At 42.1% G+C, this 24,352-nt stretch overlaps 1 protein-coding gene and 1 non-coding gene across 3 annotated transcripts in view; one reads left to right on the top strand and one right to left on the bottom strand.

The window, feature by feature from the left end:
• PCCB (propionyl-CoA carboxylase subunit beta) overlaps positions 1-21,782 on the bottom strand; it is a 92,952-nt gene extending 71,170 nt beyond the window's left edge. The window contains exons 1-6 of one of the 2 annotated variants that reach the window (XM_043874697.1): positions 21,551-21,782; positions 19,414-19,533; positions 18,256-18,324; positions 15,532-15,588; positions 13,603-13,716; positions 4,540-4,650 (exon numbers count right to left, since the gene is read on the bottom strand). In XM_043874697.1, the coding sequence (XP_043730632.1) occupies positions 4,540-4,650; positions 13,603-13,716; positions 15,532-15,588; positions 18,256-18,324; positions 19,414-19,533; positions 21,551-21,733 (654 nt within the window). In that variant the 5' untranslated portion in view covers positions 21,734-21,782. The remainder of the gene's footprint in view (positions 1-4,539; positions 4,651-13,602; positions 13,717-15,531; positions 15,589-18,255; positions 18,325-19,413; positions 19,534-21,550) is intronic. The other variant, XM_043874698.1, reaches the window with a different exon arrangement.
• On the top strand, positions 18,370-18,473 carry LOC122676209. The gene has a single exon (XR_006335493.1). It is a non-coding gene; the product is annotated as a U6 spliceosomal RNA (small nuclear RNA).
• Positions 21,783-24,352: the final 2,570 nt, after the last annotated feature.

Raw genomic sequence — 24,352 nt, 5'->3', positions numbered from 1 at the left:
GGAAGATCAAGAAAGATGAGGACTGAGAAATGTCCACTGGATTTAGTGATACAGAAATCATTGGTGTCTTTGATAAGAGAAACTGATATTATCAATGACCCTGAATAGAATAATATCCTTTTCATTCTAAATTAAATGTCTAAGTATATTTGGGCTTCCCTGTGGCTCAGATGGTAAAGAACCTGCCTGTAATGCGGGAGGCCGAGGTTCGATCCCTGGATTGGGATGATCCCCTGGAGAAGGAAATGACAACCCACTCCAGTATTATTCCCTGGAGAATTCCATGGACAGAGGAGCCTGGCAAGCTATAGTCCATGGGGTCAAAAAGAATCAGACATGACTGAGTGACTAACACACACAAGTATATTTAGATTTATTTCTCAATTCTGTTCTGTTCCTTGGTCTACTTATTTACTACGGAGAAGGCAATGGCAACCCACTCCAGTACTCTTGCCTGGAAAACATGGACAGAGGAGCCTGGTAGGCTGCAGTCCATGGGGTAGCTAAGAGTCAGACATGACTGAGCAACTTCACTTTCACTTTCATGCATTGGAGAAGGAAATGGCAACCCACTCCAGTGTTCTTGCCTGGAGAATCCCAGGGACGGCGGAGCCTGGCAGGCTGCCGTCTATGGGGTTGCACAGAGTCAGACACGACTGAATTGACTTAGCAGCAGCAGCTACTTATTTACAAACTGACCAAACAGTTTTAGTTATTTTAGCTTTATAATGTATTTTCTCCCCTGGCAGTGCTAGCCCTTCATTGCACTTCCTTCATGGTATATCTATTTTTACACTGTAGTTTTCCCCCTAATATGAACTTTATAGTTACCTTGTCTAGTCCTTTAAAAGAGAATCTGCTAGCATTTTTACTGTACTCTCATTAAACACATGGGAAATTTAAGATGCAGACTGGTTAAGGCTTAATGATTAGTTGTGGAGGATGAGAAAGAGGAGGTGGTGCCAATACGTAGGTATTAAAGTTCTACCAGTGAAGAATGGAATTACTTAGGATGAAAACACAGGATTAAAAGACAAAGCATACAAAGTCAACATAGAAATCAGCTGTACTTCTACATACTATATACAAAATATATACTATATACAAAATATCTGAGAAAGAAATAAAACCAGCCTATTCACAATAACATTGAACATTATAATACCTAGGGATTAATTTAACCAAGGAATTGAAAACTATAGGACTTTGATGAAAAACACCAAAGAAGACACAAATAAATGGGGGGGAAAAACCCATGTTTATGGATAAAAATATTGTCAAAATGTTCATACTATCCAAAGCCATCTATAAATTCAATGCAACTCCTATCAAAACTGCAATGGCATTTTTCAACAGAAGTTTGTCATGGCATAAAAAGAGAAACACAGACTAATGGACTAGAATCAAGAGCCCAGAAACAAGCACTCACATATACAGTCAATGAATACTTGACAAGTGAGTCAAGAATACTTGGTGAGGAAAAGATAGTCTCTTCAATAAATTTACAGTGGGAAAACTTGATAACCACATGCAGAAGGTGAAATTGAACTTGGACCCATATCTTACACCTCTCACAAAAATTAACTTAAATTGAGTTAACAACTTAAAAACCTGAAGCTATAAACTTCTAGAAAAAAAAAAAAAACCACAGGGGAAATACTGCCTAACACTGGTCTTGGCAATAATTTTATGTATGACACCAAAAGGGGATGCAACAGAAGCAAAATAAGTGTGAGGCTTCCATAGTGGCTCAGTGATAAAGCAACCACCTGCCAATCAGGAGACACAGGTTTGCTCCTTGGTCTGGGAAGATCACACATGCCACCAAAAAACTAAGGCCATGCTCCACATCTACTGAGCCAGCACTCTAGAACCCACATGTTGCAATTACGGAAGCCCTCGCACCTAGAACAGCAATAAAGACCCAGCACAGCCATAAATAAATGAATTTTTAAAAACAAATTAGTAAGTGGGACTATATCCAACTAAAAAGCTTCTACAGAGCAAAAGAAACAATCAACAAAATGAAACGGCAACCTACTGAATTGGAGAAAGTATCTGCAAATCATATATCTAATAAGGAGTTAACATTCAAAACATATACAGAACAGCAAATTTTTTTTGATTAAAAAATGGGCAAAGGATCTGAACAGGTATTTCTCCAAAGAGAATATAAAAATGGGTACATGAAAAGATGCTCAATATCACTCATCATCAGGGAAATGCAAACCAAAACCACAATGAGGTTTTAGCTTCACACCTGTTAGAATGGCAATTACCAAAAAGTCAAGAAATGACAAGTGTTACTGAGGATGTGGAAAAAAATGGAACACTTGTGCACACTGGTAGGAATGTAAATTGATACAGCTATTGTAGAAAAACATATGGAAAGATTCCTCAAAAAAACTAAAAATAGAACTATAAAATGATCCAGCAATCTCACTTCTTGGTATGTATCCAAAGGAAATCAAATCAGGACCTCGAAGAGATATCTGCTTTTCCATGTTCAATACAGGATTATTCACAATAACCAAGATACTGAAACAACCTAAGCGCCCACCAATGGATGAATGGATAAAAAAAAAATGTGACACACACACACATATACACACAGCATCACCCATTGGATATGCATATCAATAAAGAAAATGTGACACATACAGACACACAATCACACCCAGAGAAATATTCAGCCATGATAAAAAAGGAAATCCTACCATTTGTGACATGAATGGACCCTTAGGGCACTTTGCTTAGCATATGCTAAGTAAAGTAAGTCAGAGAAAGAGAAATACTGTATGATCTCATTCATATGTGAACTCCAAAACAGCTGAACTAGTAGAAAAAGAATGGAGGTTACCAAGCTGGGGGGGGCATGTTAATCAAAAGATTCAACCTTCCAATTATAAGATGAATAAGTTCTGGGGATTTACTGTACAACATGGTGATTAGTTATCAGTAAATATCATATCATATACTGAAAACTGCTGAGAGAGTAGATCCTAAATGTTATCCTCACAAAATAGGAATGGCATTTATGCGAGGACTACAGGGGTAATCATTTTGCAATATGTAAGTATCAAATCAACATGTACACCTTAAACTAGAACAATGTTATATGTCAATTATATCTCAATAAAACAGGGGAAAATGTTTTAAAATCCCAGCATGTAAGTAGGGAGAGGAGGAAAGAAGGCTTTAGCCAGAGGAACTGATCCCACACCTCCATTCCTACCAGGTAGGAAGACAACTAGGTAGCACCAGGTAGGTATGGCATACACAGATTTAGTGGGCAAAGTTCAGGAAGTAAGGGATGTGGTCATCTTAATTTTTAAAGCCCAACCTAAACTGAACATTGAACTTTGAGGTTGTTTTTAATCCATCACTAAGAAAAAATAGTTGAGTCAAGGGATAAGGACTCTGCTAAACCTTAATTCCTAATGCCAAAGAGAAAAGTGTTTCCTATGTACACTTCCTGTGTTTACACTGTTTCATCTTGGATGATTCTCTTTCATTTTGCACACTAATTTGTCTTGACATTTATTGCTCATTATGTTTAAAAATATTTTAAGAGAAAAGACTTTTTTTAAGTATCAGGGTAAGGGTAATTACACACGTATGATTTCAAATAGGCTTCTTTTAAAAATCATTTTTTTCAAAGGCTACATATTGTATGATTCCATTTATATGACTTTCTTTTTTTAATGTGGACCATTTTTAAAGTCTTTCCTGAATTTGTTACAATATTGCTTCTGTTGTTTATGTTTTGGTTTTTTGGCCATGAGGACTATGGGATCTTAGCTCCCAGAAAAGTATGTTAGTCACTCAGTCATGTCTGACTCTTTTTGACCCCATGGACTGTAGCCCACCAGGCTCTTCTGTCCATGGAATTCTCCAGGCAAGAATACTGGAGTGGGTTGTCATTCCCTTCTCCAGGGGATCTTCCTGACCCAGGGATCAAACCCAAACTCCCTGCATTGGAAGGCAAAGTCTTAACCACTAAACTGCCAGGGAAGTCCCCCAAAATCATTTTAAAATATCAAGTCATCTAAATCATGTAATAAAGATATGTACCTTGCACAATGAAGCTAGAAATCAGATCTAACATTACCATCATAGACAAAATATAATAAAATGGCAAAGAGCTGAAGAAATAAAGGCAGAACATAAGAAACAACTTCCCAATGGAACAGATTACAAAAAAGTTTTCCATGAGAAACCTTCTAAAAGAATCCAGTAAATAATCACCTGTCTGGGCAGAGGATAGAATTCTTCGATTACCTAAAATCACCTGCAATTCACATCAGCAAGTAAAATCACCCACCAATGAAGTACACAAGCACATTTTGCCAGTGAATCCATACAAGCTGCAGTTTTCATGCCCAAAGTTTCTCCCTACCAAGATTTTATCATCACTACATTGAAAGTCAATGCAACTGTACAGATAACAACCCAGATCTGGGTCAGGAATGACTGCTATTGCAGGTGAGGTGCTGCATAACTCTCACAGGGCAGGAGAACCAGGCACTTCTTGCTTACCTTCACCATGAACGTGAAGTCTGTTAAAGCTGGAGAGTAGACAGCCCCACCAGCACACGGGCCCATGATCAGAGAAATCTGAGGGATGACTCCGGATGCCGTGACATTCCTCTGCCAAAAGAGAAAGGCAAAGGTATCTGGTTACAGAGGTGTTCAAGGCATCATCTGCAGAAAGACAGAGGCAACAGTGAAAGTACATTTGGCTTTTATTCACAGAAATTCTATCCAAGAGAGCTGATCTGTACAGTTTCTACCAAAATTGTATATGCGACCTTCTCCCCATAACTGGTGGGAGGGTTGACATATTACTTTCTGGACCAAATAACCTCTTCTTTCCTTGGCGGAGCATTCATTCCCCAAAAGCTCCACCAGGACATGAACTCAGAGAGAACCCCACCACCTCTAAACCCCACCTCTAAACACACCTCAGGCCAGAGCCTCTGTCTGTACAAAACTGGCTGGAAGAATGAATGGAAACCTTAGGCATGATACACAGGGCCAACACTTATCCTGGACCCTTGACCTCTACCTGGAGCCCCTTCCCACTCCACACAGAGGATACCCAATAGTTACAGGGTAAGGCTAAGAGGTTAAGTGCGACTTTACACTGAGTATTCAATGTCTGCCCACCCCTAGACAAGGCAGATGGGCAATAAGGAGGCAGCAGGAGCCAGAAGGGCTCCATAGGGACAGCGGTGCTGTGAAGAGCCAACCCTCAGGCCATCTTTTGGGAAAAACAAGATTTCCCAGGGGGCTGGAGGACCCTGACAAGATATGAGCCCAACGACTCCTTGCCCAACCACCAGCTTCTATCCTTCCCTGAGCCATGTCAGCTTAAGAGAAGTATGTCCATTTTTAGCCCTGCCCTGGGTCTGAGTCCAATTTCTGTAACTCATAGGACATAGCTCAGGACAGCACAAAAGGGATCTATAGAGAGGATTATGGGAAGATAGTAGAGTGGGAAGCCCCAGGAATCTGACACTCCACCTGGACAAAAACTGCACTGGCAGAATCTGCCTCATGTCACTTTTTGTAACTCCAGAGCCTACTGAAGGTTTTTAACTTCCAGAGGAAGATCAGGAAGGCAAATCGTGGTTCATCTCAATTTCAGCTCTCAGCGCAGCAGCACCCACCCCTACCCAGCCCCTAACTGAGCCATGAGGCACAGGCAGCTATGCATGTTTTCCTGGAACAGTTTACCCAGACAAAGGCAAAAGGGACTCTGTCCTCCAAATATTGGAAATCTATGCTCTGATGGTCAGTTGCTGATTCTAACCAGAGGTGCAGTTAGGAAGTTAGGCAGCCATTGTTATTGCACCTCACCTCATTGTTGCGAGTCCCTCCCACTCCAGCTCAGAATCACTTGCATGAGGGCAAATCAAACCTCGAATGAGATGCTACATCACACGCATTACGATGGCTACTATTGAAAAAATAGAAAACAAATAGTGTCGGTAAGGATGAGGGGAAATTGGGCCCCTTGTGCACTGCTGGTGGGAATGTAAAATGGTACAGCTGCTGCGAAAAATAGCATGGTGGTTCCTCAAAAACTTTTAAATAGAATTATCACACAATCCAGAAAGTCTACTGTGGAGCCCTGTACCAAGGTCACAGGTGCAAGGCCTTGTACCAAGGCCACAGATGTGGAGCCCCACAACCAAGGTCATCTCCGGAACTGACTGAGCCCCATAACAACGGTTGCCGAGAGCCCCTCTGATCTAAACTGGCCTGTTCTCTGACAGCATATTAGATAAAAATATCCACCTTGTTCACCACCTTATAGCACCACAAATCACCTAATGCCACCCTTCCAGCAGGAATTTTCTTTGTTGTGAGGCTACAAAAAGCGTGGGCTCTTGCTTGAGCCAGCTGCTGTTATAACAGCATCTCCCACTCTAAAAAACTCAATCCTCCTCTCAGTCTGCCTCATGTCAGGAAATTCTTTTCCAACCCACAACATCTACTTCTGGGGATATACCGTATAGAATGCAAAACAGCGTCGCAAGGAGATAATTTTACACCCATATTCATAGCAGTATTACTCACAATAGCTAAAATGTGGGATCAACCCAAATGCCCATCAACAGATGAATGGATAAACAAAATGTATGTGTATACAGTGGAATATTATTCAGCCACTCACAAAAAACCAATATACAATTTTCCTTAAATAAGCTATTTAGTCAAAATAATAGAGACAGAGTAGAATGGTGATTACCAGGGGTTGGGGAAGGAGATAACAGAGAGTAATTGTTTAATGGGTTTAGAGTTTCAGTTTTGCAAGACATAAAGTTATGGAGATGGACAACAGTGACAAGTGCATAAAATCATGAATGTATTCAAGACTACTGAACTGTACATTTAAGAATGTTTAAATTTAGTAAGTTTTCTAGTATGTGTATCTTACCACAATTATTAAAAAAAAAAAAAGATGAAGAAAAGCTGTCCATATTCTGCAGAAAATATCAAGCTGGGTGAACAGGCTTCCAGCTATGACAGAGTGAAAGAGTTCAGAAAACTCTCTCCACAAAAACCAACTAAAAAATATCACTAAATTGTCAAAAACATTTCAGGGCTCTGAAACTGGACCAAACATTAACAGAAGCATGTTTACTAATAAAACACTGCTGACTGCATGATAAGAACAGTGGGAGTCTAAGGCATTCTTAACCAAGGCTTTATCATTGCCCACACTAGCTCAGGATGTCCTTCAGGGTGAAAGAAAACACCAACAGATGGTAATTCAAATCCACAAGAAGTAAGGACACTAAAACTGGTAAATTTGTGGTTAAATGTACAATACTGTATAAACATAGTTCTCCCTCTTAATACTTTTAAAACAACAAGGGTGCATAAAGCAAAAATGGTAACATGTTGATGTTAGACATAACAATAACGGCACAAAGAAAGGAGGATAAAAATGGAGCTCTGTTGGAACAAAGTTCTTATATTTTACCAGAACTAAGTCAGGATCAATTTGAAATAGATAAATCTACATATTATTACCCTTAGAGCTGAAACCATGTACAAGCCCCATGTCCTTGTCTTTTGAAGTAAAATGCTGACTCCAGAGTTAAAGAGTGGGAAATGTGAAGATGAGGAAGCAAAGAATAGCTGTTGGGCTAAGGAAGTGGTAACTATTTAGACTATAATTCTGCCACATAACAGAATCACCAAACTCCCAGTTTCCTGAAAGATATAAACGCCTGACACACATTCCTAAGTTTTTACAGGAAGCAGACCCCTCCAGATGAAAACGGCAGGTCAGATGAAAACTGCTGACCACAGGAACACAGACCCTACACTGGGTGAAACCAGAAGGTTGGCTGTATTGCTGATCCTGTTCGTGATGCCAATTGTTCTGCTGCTCACTGTTCACTGAGCCCAGGGTAGGCAAGCTAAGAGGCTGGAAGGAGACACAAGGAGCCTTAGGAACTGCAGACGTGTTTATTCTCTCCTGACTGGCAGCAGCCATAACACATCTCTCTCCTAGCCGACACAACAACGGTAGCAGCAGCCACAACATAGCCACAACCGAGTCATCGCATTCTCTCACGTAACATAACTATGATGCCGCCCCGGGAGCCAGGGCTTTTCAGGTGAAGCTTATATAATGGAACAAAAGTAGCCAGTAAGTACCTTGTGGCGTGCATGCGTATTGCTATAATTGATCTCAGTTGTTACATAACCCCCGCAAAGTCATTGTTTACAGAACGTAGGGTGAGAGGGTGTGAGAGCGTGGAGCGAGAGAGCCTGACTGGAGCCATCTTGTTAATTTCCCCACAGTTGATGATGCTAGAAACTTCACCTTGATGCCAACCAATCCACGAGCCGATCACGCCCTGCTCCTTGAACACTATAAAACTCCTCACTACCCCTTCCATGGTGGGCCACATGGTCTTCAAGGCATTAGCCCACTCTACACCCCTTTGCCTGGCAAAGCAATAAAAGCTAGCCTTTTCTACTTCACCCAAAACTCTGTCTCCGTGTTTCTATTTAGGCACCTGTGAAGAGAGGCTGAGTCTCAACAGGAGTAACCACTTAAAAAACTCATAGAGTACCAAAAGTTCAGAGGAATTGGAAAGATTCATTTAAAAATATGTGTTTGACATAATATTTGAGTGACATCAAAGAAGATTACAGAAAAAGAATCCATCCCACCACCAAAATAACTACGGAGTTGGCAGGAACTGTCTGAAGCAACTATTTGAAATTCTGGAATCTAGGGGAACACTTGTAGCTTCCAGGAAAGACTTCCTAAAGTGGTAGGTAAATTTCGGTCAATTTTCACATTTAGCATAGTAGTCTTGCAACAGAGTTCTTGGCCTCCTTAATTAGCAGAAATTGACTAGAGACCAGACAAGAAATTCAGGGGAGGCTTGGGGTGGGCAGGGGGAAGGGGAAACCCATGCTCAGCAGGAATGAGCAAGAACAAACAAGTTTCCTTTGGTTGCTGGTTCCCCAAACTGGGAGGCAGGGCAGATAGTGAGCTTGTTCATTATATTGGGTGAGGGTAGGGGTGTGTCCAGATGTCAGACCAGAGGGGTGGCTTAGGTGGTTTGCCCACCCCCTCGGTTCTGTACAGAGGGCATGCGCAGTACCTTGCTTCTGCTCCAGGCTCCTTAGAAGTAGCAGTTGCGTTTTCTGGTTTCTTTGCATCTTTTGTCCAGGATTTGTCCTGACTGCCCATGCATGAAGTTATTTTTAGTCCTATATAGTTTCTCTGTATTCTGTTGCTCAAGGTGTGTCCAGGTACAAGCATTGCAGCAAAGAGTCCCAGATCTCAGCAGCTACCCTCCCACAGCCTACAACTCTGTGGCAGCCTGGGTTCCTAGGGTGGCTAGCTGGTGTCAGGGTGGATAACAAGGGCTTTGTCCTCCAAAAATCAGATTTGTGGGTTTGGTTACTGATCAAGGGCTTTGACCACTAGGAGGCCAACACAGAGGCTAGCCAGTGTTTTACCCCCAACTGGCTAAAGCCACTTCCCAGCTGAGATGGGATTTAAAGAGACTTCCCTGGTGGCTCAGATGGTAAAGCGTCTACCTACAATGCGGGAGACTGGGGTTCAATCCCTGGGTTGGGAAGATCTCCTAGAGAAGGAAATGGCAACCCACTCCAGTATTCTTGCCTGGAAAATGCCATGGACGGAGGAGCCTGGTGGGCTACAGTCCATGGGTTCACAAAGAGTCAGACACGACTGAGCAACTATCACTTTCACTTTTCAGCCCCCAATAAGCAAAAATCAGCAATCTAAAAAGTGGGAGAATTAGATTTCCAACATTACCAAACATAATTCAATGTCTAGTACATAAAAAATTACCAAACACACAAATAAACAGCCTAGTATAGTCTATTTACAGGGGAAAAAAAAAACCTGACAAAAACTACTGGTGGGAAGCCCAGACAATGGAATTATAAGTCAAAGATGTTATATTAACTGTCTTAAATATGTTCAGTGAGCTATAGGGAATCAGGAAAACAATGTGTGAACAAAATGAGAAGGACATAAAGAAATAGAAATTATAGAGAGAAACCAAGCATAAATTCTGGAGTTAAAAAGTACAATAACTGAAACAAAAAGATAACTAAAGGGGTTTTACAGATTTTAGCAAGCAGAAGAAGAACCTAAGAGAACTTGAAGACAAGACAATTGAAACTATTCACTCTGAGGAACAGCAAAAAAGGGAGAAAAAAATAGAGACTGAGGGACCCATGGAAAAACATCAAATGAACCAACAAACGCCATACACGAATACCAGGAGAGAGTGTACTTCTGATGGAAGATAAGCATATAGATCAATGGAAAAGAACTGAGTCCAGAGAGAAACCCTTACATTTGCGTCAATTGATTTTCTTTCCACCAAAGTGCCAGGACAATTCAAGAGAGAAAGAAAGATCATGTCAGTAAATGATGGTGAGACAAGGATGAATTTGGACCCTGACCTCACACCTTACTCAAAAATTAACTCAAAAGGGATCACAGACCTAATATGAGAGCCAAGACCTATAAAACTCCATTTAAAAAAACAAAACATGGACAAAATCTTCATGACTTCATGACATATTGGGCAGGGTTCTTACATATGACAAATAAAGCATGATTCACAATAGAAAAAACTGATAAACTGGACTTTAAAATTTAAAATTTTGTACTTCAAAAGCACCATTAAGAAACAAAAAGCTACAGACTAGAAAAATATATTTGTAAATTGTATCTGATAGAGGACTTGTATCCAGAATATATAAAGAACTCTCACAACTCAAGATCCAATTATAAAATGAGCGAAAGATCTGAATAAACACTTCAGCAAATAAAATATACAAATGACTACTATGTACATTAAAAAATACTCAACAGGATTCGTTAGCAGGAAAATACAGATTAAAACCTTAGATACCACTACTTATCACTGAAATGGCTATAATGAAAAAGGATGACAAGGCTAAGTGTCAACAAGGATGATAAGAACCTGAAACCCTCAATTACAGCCACTTGGAAAAAAATCTGGCAGTTTCTTATAAAGTTACACATAAACTTATCACAATGAAGTCAAGTAGGATCTTGTAAGACCTTCCCAAGTACAAAAATCTTCCTGTATCCCCCAATTCTTATTTGTAGGAAAAATGGTTCAGCCTCCCAGACCTTCCCTGAGTTCCAAAGGACAGATTCAAACAGTAACTAGTTAAGGGAGTGAATGGGGCCTGGGCCTGTTCCTCCTCAGGGGATGTGCCTAACAATTTGATACATATCTCTGAGTTCTACAGAAACTAAGGCCCTCTACCACCAAGGTGGGGGATGGTAACGAGGCTAAGCACAAGCACTGGACCCCAGCCTGGCTGGAACCAGAATGCTGATGAGTGAGATTCCTGGAACACCACCATGTTATCTCACCATCAACCAGACAGAGGAAGGTCACACACACTGCTACTCCTCTCCCTTACCTTCCCCAAAACTCCTCCCTGAAACCCATTGAGGAAGGAGTTCAGGTCTTTCCTTGGCCCTACAATAAACCTTTCTCCACTCCAAACTCCAACATTTTAGTTTTGTTTGGCCTCACTGTGCATCTGGCACACAAACTTGGGTTCAACAATTTGATGCAATAATTCTACTCTTAGGAATATACTCAAGGGTTATGAAAACATATATCCACACAATGAGTAATATCCAAATGTACACTGCAGCATTATTTATAATAGTCAAAGTAGAAATCCAAATGTCCATCAGTTAGATAAACAAAATGTGGTATATCTATATAATATTATTCAGCAATAAACACAAACCACTGATAAACAGTACAATATGAATGAACTTCAAAAACATTATGCTAAGTGAAAAGAGTCAGATGAAAAAGGATCTTTTTGGAAGGAAAGATTCTAAACTGTAGATTGTGGTAATGGTTGCATAACTCTATTTTAAAAATTGTTGAATTGTATGCAATGGATGAATTTTATGACTTGTAAATTATATCTCAATAAAGCTGTATTTAAAACTATCAGAAGTCATGGAAGACAGAAAATCTGAGGAAATGTTCCAGATTAAAGGAGATTAAAGAGATAGGACAACTAAAGGCAGTACCTAATCCTAGATTGGGGGGGGGGGGGGGGGGGTTTGCCCAGGGAGTGGGGAGTAACGTAAAGTCTTTATTAGGATCATTTGATGGAATATGAATAAAAACCATGAATAACATCGATGAGTCAATATTCAGTTTCCTAACTATGCTACTCTGTTTATACAAGAATGTCCTTGTTCTTAGAAAACAATGAAGGATTTAGGAGATAAAGGGTGCACAATCTCCAATCTATTCTCAAATATTTCAGAAAAATGTAACATGCAAATATGCATATAGAGAGAAAATGATAAGAGCAAACAGGCAAAATGTAAACTGGTGAATGAGGGTAAACGATATACAGGAATTCCTTTACTCCCTAGTGGGCTATCCCTAAGAGCTCAAATTTAAAGATTAAAAAGTAGGTTTAAGATCTACAAAGTGGCTTCTCAACGCACCCAAGTGCTCCCACAGCTAACCAAGTATCATACACAAAGTAAACACACATTGTTCTGTCTGATCACAGAGGGCAGTGGCCAGGAATAAAAACCCTCATAAGCCTGCAGGCCAGAGGACAACAAGAACAGCTGGCCTGATTAGAAACAATGTCTGCCTGTCTCCATCCTATCTCTCCTCCCTTCCCTGGAAATGCTGACCTGTCCCTTCTCTTAAGTTTCCATTTGGCAGGATCTCTCCCTCACCCCAGCCTCCCTTCCTATACTCTCACAATACACTTCCCACTGCAAATGACACATTTAATTTATTTTTGTGTTTCTTTTTATTTCTTTCTCTTTAATTTCAGTCTGTAACAAAGTAGAAAGACATCTGAAATGATGTTCACCAACTGTTCCTGAATGGTGAGGTCTGGGGGAGGGGAGATTTCTTTCTTCTTTGCACTACAGCTTCAACTTTGTACTGTGTAATGATCTTGTAATGTCTTAACCAAAAAAAAAAAAAAAAAGCACTGCTTTTTTAAAATTTCCAATCCTATAGATACATGTATACATATAACTGAATCACTACACTGTACATCTGAAGCTAACATAGCACTGTTAATCAACTATACTCCAATATAAAATAAAAAGTTAAAAAAAATTATATGAAAATTCCTAATTCAGCAAGTCAGTTCATTTTAACCTTTTAAATTCCTTCCTCCTTGCTTTTGAAAAAAAAATATTTAAGTGACTTTCGCTTCTGAATGATCTTTAATTTTGTTTTTCCCCAGTAAGTATGAGGCCTCTACGAGTAAAAAAGGGAGAAAATCCTCCCCACTGCACATCTCTTGTTTTTCTTCCCCTTGTTGCAGCACTTTGCTTTCGAGATCTCAACCAGGGATTAAACCTGGGCAATGGCAGAGCCCTAACCACTAGGCCTCTAGGGAACTCCCATCTCTCTCACTTTTCATCCACCCCCAGTGACACAGGATACAAGGAGGTGAGATAGGGAAGCTCCAACCAGCATACAGCTTAGAGAACTCAGCCCTGTACTCTTTGATTCTCTTTGAACAGTTTCTCACCAGAAAGATGTCTGCGTAGCCAGCCAAAGACTCCACTCCCTCTTGAATCCGTGCACCCCCAGAGTCATTCAGTCCAATCACTGGAGCCCCCACTGTGAGGGCTTGGTCCATGATCTGAGACAGCAGAGAAATCGTTTGTGAGACAACTGATCTTGCTATGAAAAACCATATTTACAAAGCACCACAGTGGTTTTCTAGAAAATGTTTTGAGTGTACTTTTCAAAACAGGAGTTGGTAACACTGGCTTCATTCCCCATGGTGACTGGGTACCTTCATGGAAGACAGAATCAGATGTTTAAAGGGCTGATTAAAGACCCCCAAGCAGCCCAGAGTCAAAAGAACTTCCCATTAGCAGAGGCTAAGACTATTCATGGCAATTTCTAGAGCCAGAGGCCCAGGCTGTAATATATTTTTTTCAACAGTCAGTTTTGTTCCCGATTACTCCTTCGAAATAACTGATAGAAGACAGAATAGCTAAGCAATATTTTTCTTTTAGTGTTTATATATTTATTTGGCTGCACTGGGTCTTAGTTGTGGCATATGGGATCTAGTTCCCAAACTAGGGATCAATCCTAGGCCTCCTGCATCAAGAGCGTGGAGTCTTAGCCACTGGACTACCAGAGAAGTCCCCCAAAGCAGTATTTTGTGAAAGTAAATGTGGACCCATTTATTAAGCAGAGCCCAGGTTCAGGCCTTCTACTTCCAACAAGACAGATTTTTCTCACAGGTCAGTAGTTGACAGCCTCATGAGCAGCATTTTTAATAGTGCTAGAGAATTTACAAAGTACTTTCACTTCCATTATCTCATTTAATCATCATAACAGAGGCAGTAAGAAAACAAAAATTAGGAAGGTTTAAAAGTGAAGTGGTTGGCCCAAGGTCTCAGGAATAACACATGACAGGACCACATCAAGAAGCCAGGCGTTCTGTTACACAGGGAAACCCACCCAGCTATTAAGTAATGTCTACCTTTAGATCAGCTGGTTAGAGTGTGGCGCTAGTAACACCAAGGTTGCGGGTTCAATTCCCATACGGGTCATAGTTCCCTTTGGGCTTCCCTAGTGGCTAAGACAGTAAAGAATCTGCCTACTATGTGGGAGACTTGGGTTTGATACCTGGGTGGGGAAGATCCCCTGGAGGAGGACATGGCCACCCATGTCCAGTATTCCTGCCTGGAGAATCCCATGGACAGAGGAGGCTGGCAGGCTACAGTCCATGGGGTCACAAAGAGTCGGACACAACTGAGCGACTAAGCACAGCACCTTTAATTCCAAAACTCTCCAAATGTGATCTACACTATTACTCACTTCCAGAGCATCTAATCTCTAGCAGAGGTTTTTAAATACCATCATGTAATCCCAGCACTGTTCTTTTAGCAACTGAACTCTCCACCTAGACCACGGGTTCTTTACCTGGGGTCCCAAGAACCCAAAGTGGCTTATGAACCTGGACCCTTAGAGCAAGGAGTCTGTGACCTTGGATGGGAAAATCTTACATCTTTATTAACCACATAAGTATTAGAAATATCTGTGATTTTATCATAAATAGAAGTCACAGATTTTTATGTCCCATTAAAGTTCCTGCAGATAATCTCAAAATACTGTTTTCATTCATACCTACTTTGAAACGAGAGTTTATCCATTGCTAAATCTTGTTATTTAACACATTAAATAAGGAAGCATATATATTACATGTGATTTTTAATATTTTTAATTCCTTCTAATCCTACATACTTTATTTTATGCATGTGTAAAAATGTGGGTCCAGGCTTCACAAGACTGCCAAAGAGATCCATGTTACAGAAAATGTTAAGAATTCCTGCCCTAGACTGAAGGAACCTTCAGGTCAGCACCACATCCTGCACACCTCTGACCCACCCCATGTAACTGATGAAAGTACTGAGTTTGTTTTGCAACATTACATACTTACCTTGCAGATCTTTTGGGCATGTGCTCCGGACAGGCTACCTCCAAAAACTGTAAAATCCTAAAAAGAAAACAACTAAATAAAAAAAATATGTAATGTAGGCAGAAATGAAGACATACTAGGAGGAGGAAATGAAAATTTCACAGACTTTGAAGTTTCTAAAGCATTTTCAAAAGTTTAAAAGACTGGGGGAAAAGTCTGACTTCTAAATTATTCCACAGAGTAAGTAGTGAATAGAATATCTTAAAAGGGGTTCATGGAATGTGAAGAGCAAAAGACCTAGCTCTCCTAAAAAACTAGACCTACAAGAAAGATTTGTAGCTCTGCGGAAAGGATAAGTTTTCATACAGAATTAACCTCCAAAATCAGATTCTATGGAGGTCAAACAGGCATTTCTATTACTAGGATATATTTGCTGTTTTGACAAAAGAGATGAAAGAAGTGAATGGCAGTCCTCACTGCTTCTTCTTGCCTCTAGATTTTCATTACCTTCTGATATAAAAAGCTTTCTGTAGGAATGACCTCCTTCCTAAAACCCCCTCAAAAAGATAGTGGAAAATTCATAACAGATTCAGCCCATGAGGTCAAAAAAGGAAGAGCAAACAGCAGCAGACGAGAGAGTGAACAAATGAGTGAACACACAAGAACATCTAACTTGGAGCAAATGGAAGCCTCCACACCTGTGTGGGGAGTAACCTCAGGAGGGGACAGCCCAGGAACCACAGAAAGTGTGGTGGGAAGTGGGCTAACAGGAAGTCTGGGTTGAGAGCAGTTAGACCCCACAGGGCCTCTTCTTTACCTGGAGAGGAGAAAGGACGTTTACTCCCTAAAGAAACCTAACCAGAGGGCTGTTGTCACAATCCCCACCACTACAGGCAGCAAAGACAAGGCTGAAAACAGGTGAGGTTTCCAGTCTGTACAGTGAATGATGAGCCAGTGTTGACCTCCCTCCCCCAGGAACACATCTACAGCCAATTATCACACAAAAGACTGCGATTGCTTCTCTGGAAAAACGAACGCTCCTCCTAGAAAAAAGGCCTGCAGACACGAACATCTAGGGGATCACTATAAGAAAGTTTGCTCATCATTCTTCCCCTCAGTATCCTTCAGGGCCTATTTCACATGCCCCATTTTCCCTAAAGCTTTCCTGGATTCAAATATGATCTTTCCACGTCCTGAGAGCTAGCCCAGAACCTCACTGTAGATGTAGCCATTCCTGTTCTGCCCCATTCCATCAACAAAATGATTAGCTTCTTCAGGACAAGAACTGTCTCATCTTCTCCACCTCCACCACACTCCCACCAAACAGGCACAGAAGAGACGCTCAAAGTATCAATTCAATGAATTTTTGCATCTGCTTAAAGTTCAGAGAACATTGTTCCCAAAAAGCACAATAACCTTCTTTGTTCCAACTATCTTACTAATGGTTCCTTCTGTACAATTTTTTGCCTAGCTCTCCTAAATGACAAAAAAAAGATATGATTCTTATAGCCAGGCATTTGGTAGACTCATTTATAAAAAAGTTTTAAAATATTTCAAAAGTAATCCTATTCGCAAATTAGTATGGTTTAAATTTTAAAATAATCAAGTATAATTATTTTACTACCAAATTCAGAAAACATTCTAGGTTCCTAAACAAGCTCCCTACTTTTAAGATCTGTAAAAGAAACTGAATATTTAGAATTATATATATATTCCCATCTCTTAGTGGAGGGGAAAAAAAAGTCAAACAAAAAAATAGTATACAACATGTTCTTTGCATTAGTTTTCATTGCTGTTGTAACAAATTACCACAAATTCAATGGCTAGAGACAATACATATTCATTACCTTACAGTTCTATAATTCAGAAGTCCTACATGGGTCTCACTGGGCCAAAATCATGGTTAGCAGGGCTATGCTCCTTTCTGGAGGCTCCAGGGGAGAATCTCTTGTCTTATCTTTTCCAACTTCTAGAGACCATCTATTTGCTTTCCTCCGCTCACAAGCCCTGCCCTCCCTCTTCTGAGGCAGCAACGGCAGGCAGAGTCCTTCTCACATAGCTTTACTCCGACCTCCCCTTCTGCCTCTCTCTTCCACTTCTAAGGACCCTTGTGCTTACACTGGGCCCACCTAAATAACCCAAGCTGTTCTATTTAAAGTCAACTGATCAGTAACATTTATTCCATCTGCAAGCTTAATTCTATTTTGCCAGGTAAAATTACATATTCACGGGTTTCAGGGATTAGGATTTTCTGTCACTATTCTGTCTACCACATTCTCCTATGGTCTCCATGTGAAGAAACTGTATCTGTCTTGATACAGCCTAACAAAACTTGCTTGAACACATTCATGAAAGCCAAAAGGACCTGTGGTTCTGAGAGTCAACTCCCCTCTGCCCAAATGCATCCACTGCCCAGACCACGGCAGCCCTCCCAGCTCACAACCAATCTGCCAAGGGGAATCTCACTCACTTGGATAAACTCCTGTCTCCCAAGACCACTTACAAGACTACTGCTCTATGATCCTCCCCCAAACAGACTAAGGACTCTTTCTCCCTAAGAAAAAAAACACATAGTACAATACTCTGGACATATGTACTAAAAAATAATAATAATAATAATTCCCTCACAAGCCCCAACTATAGGAAAGCACTCTTTCCCCAGAACTGTTTTCTTTTCAAAGAAAAGAACATTTTGCTCCTGGCTCTGCCCTCAAGGAAAGCTCAGCCAGTTAGAGTAGAAAATACCTGACTGAAGACATAAACCAGTCTTCCATTGATTCGTCCTCGTCCAGTGACCACACTGTCTCCAGGAAACTACCAGAAAAACAGAAAAATAAAGGTTAAAAAATTCAAATACTTGTGCTCACTTCGGCAGCACATATACTAAAATTGGAACGATACAGAGATTAGCATGGCCCCTGCGCAAGGATGACACGCAAATTCGTGAAGCGTTCCATATTTTAAAAAAAAATTCAAATACTTCTCTCATGAATCTAGCAATTATGCCCCAATGAAAGATCCCACCCTAAAAAAAGACTCCACCCCAATGCCCTCATACAGAACATGAAGGAATCCCCTCCTCCCTGCCTCAGTTCTGCAACAGCAAGCACTGGGCTACTGCTTCATCACCAGAAATGAAAAGCACTGTATCCTTCCTAGAAGTAGAATAATCAGGAGACTCCCCTAGGGCTGTCACTACTGAGGGCTCAGAGGAAAGAAGAGGACATACAAAAAAACATGGCAATTTCTGCAAAGCCACATACCAACCCCCAAACCTTAAGAAGGCAAACCTAGCATTTTGCTTGGAATTCTGACAGTCACTGTGTGGTTCCTAATGAATCAAATGGAGCTGGCTAATTTATTGCCAAGGTTACAAATCTTTGATCACGGACCTTTAGAAAATGGACCCAGTGAGTCCAAAAAACTCTGTGCTTCTTGGAGAACACCCAGTTGAAAGAATAGGTGTCGGTGACTCTGACCTCCAAAACTCCAAAGCATAAACTTAAAGTATGTCAAAGAGGTGACTGGTTAGCCTTTAGGGGTCCCTGGTACCTAGGCAGAACAGAACCCAATCAAAAGACATTTTCAACTTTCCTTCTAAGTTTGTCATTCTACAACTTCGAGAACTGGGAAACCACACCAGAGCCCTGGGAGCTGGGCCAGTCACCTTGCACAAAGCATGAGCAGTGCACCCACATTCCGTCAGTTGCAGACAAAGGGGAGTGGGGAACCTGGAGGCCCCAACAGTGCTTCTCAAGAGGCACTTCTGCAATTCCAGAACCTGATACTTGAAATTTTTCAATGCATCCTGAGTCCCAACAGGACTTCATTATCTAGTAGTAGACCAGCAGGGCCACAGCTGGTAAGCGCAACTTGGAGGCCTGCACCATTGTGAACAGATACCTTATTCTTATCAGCAGCCATTCCAAAATCTGCACATCGGTGTTCCACAAACATGTCGCTCTCAACAAAACTTCCAGGGTCTAGCAGGAGACTGATCCGCTCTCTGGCCGTCAGCTTTCCCTAAAATGCAACAAAAATCACTCAGCAATGTCATGACACACAAAGTCAGTAGGCAAGGAGTGTTCACGGGAGGGCCAGGAGGACTGGGTTTGCCTTCACTCCACATGAAAGCCCTCTCTCTAGTCCACAAATCTGCCAAAGAGACAGGTGTTATCAGTAGAATTCAGCCAGTAAGGCAATCAGGGCAAACCAGCTGCTCCAGGAGCCACTAACTGTGAAAAAAAAGAGTAGGAGGAAAAGGTGGAGAGGACAAATGGGGGGTTAAGGAGAGCCTGACCCTGGAAAAAGATAACTAGTTCCACAAACATTTACTGGACACCCAAGGGTCAATAAAAAGAAGAATGCAGAAGGAGGAGGTAGAAAACGAAAGCAGGCTTTGCAAAGCATCTGCGGCTATACTCCCAGGTTCACAGACTTCCTATAGGGAATCCCACCATCCCTGTTGAAAAAAGAAAACAAAACAAAAAAACACCTCTAACTAGCTATATTTTCCCCTTAAGAAAGAGACCAAAGCTAGCATTGCATATTAACACAAAAAGGCAATCCTCCACACTATTGTGTAAAATAAGTTTTCAGGAAAGCAATTGGGCAATATATATCAGTGCTGAAAAATATTCAGATCTTTTGACCTAGTAATTCCACTTCTGGAAATCTACCCTATGGAAGTAGTCCAAAAATTGTGTAAAAGGGGGTGGAATGAGAGGTTTAAACTAAGTCAGCCTCCTGACTAAGTCAGCTTTGGCAAATTCTGGGGGTTACATCTAAAGCCAGTAGGATCACTTGGAAATGGTTGGGGTGATGATCCAGGGAGGGGCTGAGCCATGGACCCCAACAGAAAGAGTGCACAGAGCACCGACAGGCCTCTGCAAAGGACAATCTGAAGTTCCCTCACAAACACAGCCACCCGGGGTCGGGGGGGCACTCCTGGCACCACACACTATCAATCAAATTTACATCTCACAGAAAGGAACTGTCACCTTCAGGCCCTTATCAAATGGGTATTTACAACATCTAAATCAACATTCAATTTAAGGTTAATAAAGGGCTGGTGCAAATCTCCTCACTGAAGACTCCACCTCCCCCCTGCTTGTGAGTTTATGCCTCAGTCTCCTTCATCTCTAAGAATTTCACTTTTGTGCCTTCCAGGTTGGTTATTTAACTCTTCCAGCACACCAATCCAGACTCACACGTGTCCAGGACCCACTGGGCAAGCCTCGTTTCAAGGCTCAGGTCACTGATCTGGGCCTCAATTTTTTTTCCTGCTACTAAAATGATCCACAGAAGCAACCCCGGCAGTGGGTGGCAGTGCTTGAGCTGTTCACTTCAACCAAACACCCAGACTGACCTGAGCAACCCCAGGGGGAAAAAAAAAAACCAAACACCTGCTTCCTAGGGGGCCTTTCCTACCCAGCAAGCAGGTCGATGTACTCTGAGACCCGTAAGAGGTTCAGCTGGCATTGGGGGGAGAGTTTCCACAAGTTCCCTACACAAACCACACGCCTACCCAGGTGAAGGAAAGTTTGCCCATGTAACTTCCCCTGCCAAATGTCTTGATTTTCCTGCTTCCATGATGGGGCAAAAAGCTCCTACCACTTTTAAACCGGGCATGAGAAGAGCAAGATTTTTTTTTTTTTTCCGTGCCTATCGTTGTTTCATTATCTTATTCCACTAAGATTATGAGGGAAGAATTATTGCCATTTTCTGTTAAGAATAAACTGACTCCGGGGGAATAAGTAACTTGTCCAAAGTTAACTAGTGAGCCGCTGAAGCCCAGCCAGGCTCGTCTAAAATTCCAAAGAGAAAGTAGACAGTGACAAAGCACAATGGTGCTTGTCCTGGTTTTACCTGCCCAGTGAAAGGCATCAGGTTCACAAGGTGAACATCCTCGGCCCCGCCCCGCCCCTCAAGACATCGCGTCGATTGGCTGGGAGGCCTCTTACGCAGCAAGCCGCGCTCGCTGTGATAGGTTGCGACCGCTGGGGGCGGGCTGGCTGGCCTGGACTCCCTTAAGACTCACTCGCTTATGCTGCGCGTCAATGCGACGCTGCCCTCCTCCCAGCAGTGCAGCTTGCCGCTTGTTCTCGATGCGTTCGTTAACCGATACGGGCTGGGTGCACAAGCTGCGCCCCGCGACTCGGAGACTTCTCACTACCACACTGAGCCTGGCTCCGGCCACAGCCACGCGCATTGCTGCAGCCATTTTTGGTCTAACAGCGAACCGGAGTGCGCATGTGCGTCAAGTGGGCGCTCTGTGGTGTCTGCGCCTGCGCAGCATGGGCGGGACATAGGGAGCCTGTGGGCTGGAATACCAAAGGGAGAAAGGCTTTGGAGTCCTGAGGCTGGGCTAGGGCGTCACCCTGAGAAGACATGTGGGACGGATCAATCTGTGTTGTGCTCTCTAGGTTGCAGAGAAGAGGGACTTAGCCTTTGCTTTTTGTGGCTACCTAGACGCTAGTTGTGTCCTCCACGTAGCAACCAAGAACTTCTAGCTGTCCAAGCTGGATTTAGAAAAGGAAGAGGAACTGGAGATCAAATTGCCAACATTCGCTGGATTATAGAGAAAGCAAGGGAATTTCAGAAAAACATCTATCTGTGTTTCAGTGACTACACTAAAACTTTTGTGTGGATCATGACAAACTGTGGAAAGCTCTTAGAGATACGGGAATACCAGACCTAAGAAACCTGTATGCGAGCCAAGAAGCAACAGTTAGAACCCTGTATGGAACAACTGATTGGTTCAAGATCGAGAAAAGAGTGTGACAAGGCTGTCTGCTGTCAGCCTGTTTGTTTAACCTATACACTGAGCACCTCATGCGAAATGCTGGGCTGGATGAGTTACAAGATGGAATCAAGACAGGTGGGAGAAACATCAACAACCTCAGATATGCAGATAATACCACTCTAATGACAGAAAGTGAAGAGGAACTAAAGGGCTTCTTGACCAGGGTGAAGGAGGAGAGTGAAAGAGCCGGCTTAAGACTAAATGTTAGAAAAACTAAGATCAAGGCATCCAGCCCCATTACTTCATGGCAAATAGAAGGGGAAAAGGTGGAAGTAGTGACAGATTTCCTCCTCTTGGGCTGCAGAATCACTGCTGATGGTGACTGCAGCCATGAAATCAGAAGACGATTGCTTCTTGGCAGAAAATCGATGATAAACCTAGACTGTGTTGAAAAGCAGAGACATTACTCTGCCAACAAAGGTCCATATAGTCAATGCTATGGCCTTGCCATTGGTCATGTTTTGTGAGAGCTGGACCATAAAGAAGGCAGAAGGCCAAAGAATTGATGCCTTGGAACTGTGGTGCTGGAGAAAACTCCTGAAAGTGCCTTTGACAGAAAGGAGATCAAATCAGTCAATCTTAAGGGAGATCAACCATGAGTATTAACTGGAAGGACTGATGCTGAAGCTGAAGCTCCATTATTTTGGTCATCTAATGCAAACAGATGACTCATTGGAAAGTTCCCTGATGCTGGAAAAAAATGAGGGCAGAAGGAGAAGAGGGTGTCAGAGGATGAGATAGCTGGACAGTATCACCAATGCAATGAACATGAACTTGGGCAAACTCCAGGAGATGGAGAGGGACACAGAAGCCTGGTGTGCTGCAGTCCATGCAGTCGCAAAGAGTTGGACACAACTGAGTGGCTGAACAAAACAATAGTTAACTTTATGGAACACTGTACCAAGTGTCACTTTAAGCATTTTCTGTATTAGCTATTATCCTGCTTTTACTGGTGAGGCAAATTAAGAGAGGTAAAGTGATTTGATCCAGCAAGGAGTACAGAAATGGAACCAGGATTCAAACACAAAGATGTATTATGTACGACTTATTGAGCACCTAGCATCAGCCTCACCTGAAGGCCAGTAGGAAAATGCAAACTTTCAGATTCTCAGATTCCATCGCAGACCTACTGAGTCAGGAATTCTGGGGGTTTGGCCAGCAATCTGTTTCAACAGATGGCCTCTAGGTGATTTTGGTACTTGCTCTGACTTTGAGAACCACTGCTCTAGGGCTTTAGAACTGAACTGTTGGGAGCTTGTCTGTTTCCCCAGCTAACAGTTGGCTCTTCAAGGAAAAGAATAAGGTGTACATTTTATATTCTTCACCACAGGAAACTGCTGAAGTTGATCATTAATCTCACTGAGCTCACAGCCAGGGCATTCATAAAGTTCAAACTCTGGCCTGAGACTTAAGTGTTAATGCAGCTCAATTCAGCAAATGTTTTTGAGCAGTTGCTAGCTGCCAAGAACAAACCACCAGTACTTACTATTTTCCTGGAGTACGAATTGTTCACCTAGATATGCAGGGAAACTGAGGAGTTTAGGCCTGAAGTCATATGACTGGACAAAGCCCACCTGCAGCTCTCTGACTCCATAGTATTAACAGATGCTCTTGGCCCTGCATTTGGGCCCCTCCTGGGTGGCACAGTGGTAAAGAATTCACTTGCCAATGCAGGAGACACAAGAGACACAAATTCAGTCCCTGGGTCAGAAAGATCCCCTGGAGTAGGTAATGGTAACCTGCTCCAGGACTGGAAAATTCCATGAAGAGAGGAACCTAGGTGGGTTCCTAGGGGTTGGTGGTGGGTTGCAGTCCTTGGGGGTCGAGAAGAGCTGGACACGACTGAGCACACAGCTGAGCGTGCATGCACAGCCAACCTAGAGAGGTAGACTAAGGACCGGCCTGGTAACACAGGGAAGAATTTGCGCAAGGCTGAGTGTGTGTCAAGGAGAGTTATCTCTAAGAAGGTAACTGCATTCCAGGAGTAATGGCCTGTCCAGATTCATACACATGATTGTGTCCCCAGCTTTAGGGAGA

The sequence above is a fragment of the Cervus elaphus genome, chromosome 19 (genome assembly GCF_910594005.1).
Source record: "Cervus elaphus chromosome 19, mCerEla1.1, whole genome shotgun sequence".
Lineage (NCBI taxonomy): Eukaryota > Metazoa > Chordata > Mammalia > Artiodactyla > Cervidae > Cervus > Cervus elaphus.
The sequence above is the reverse complement of the archived record's forward strand: the minus strand, read 5'-3'. Positions and strand labels throughout refer to the sequence as shown.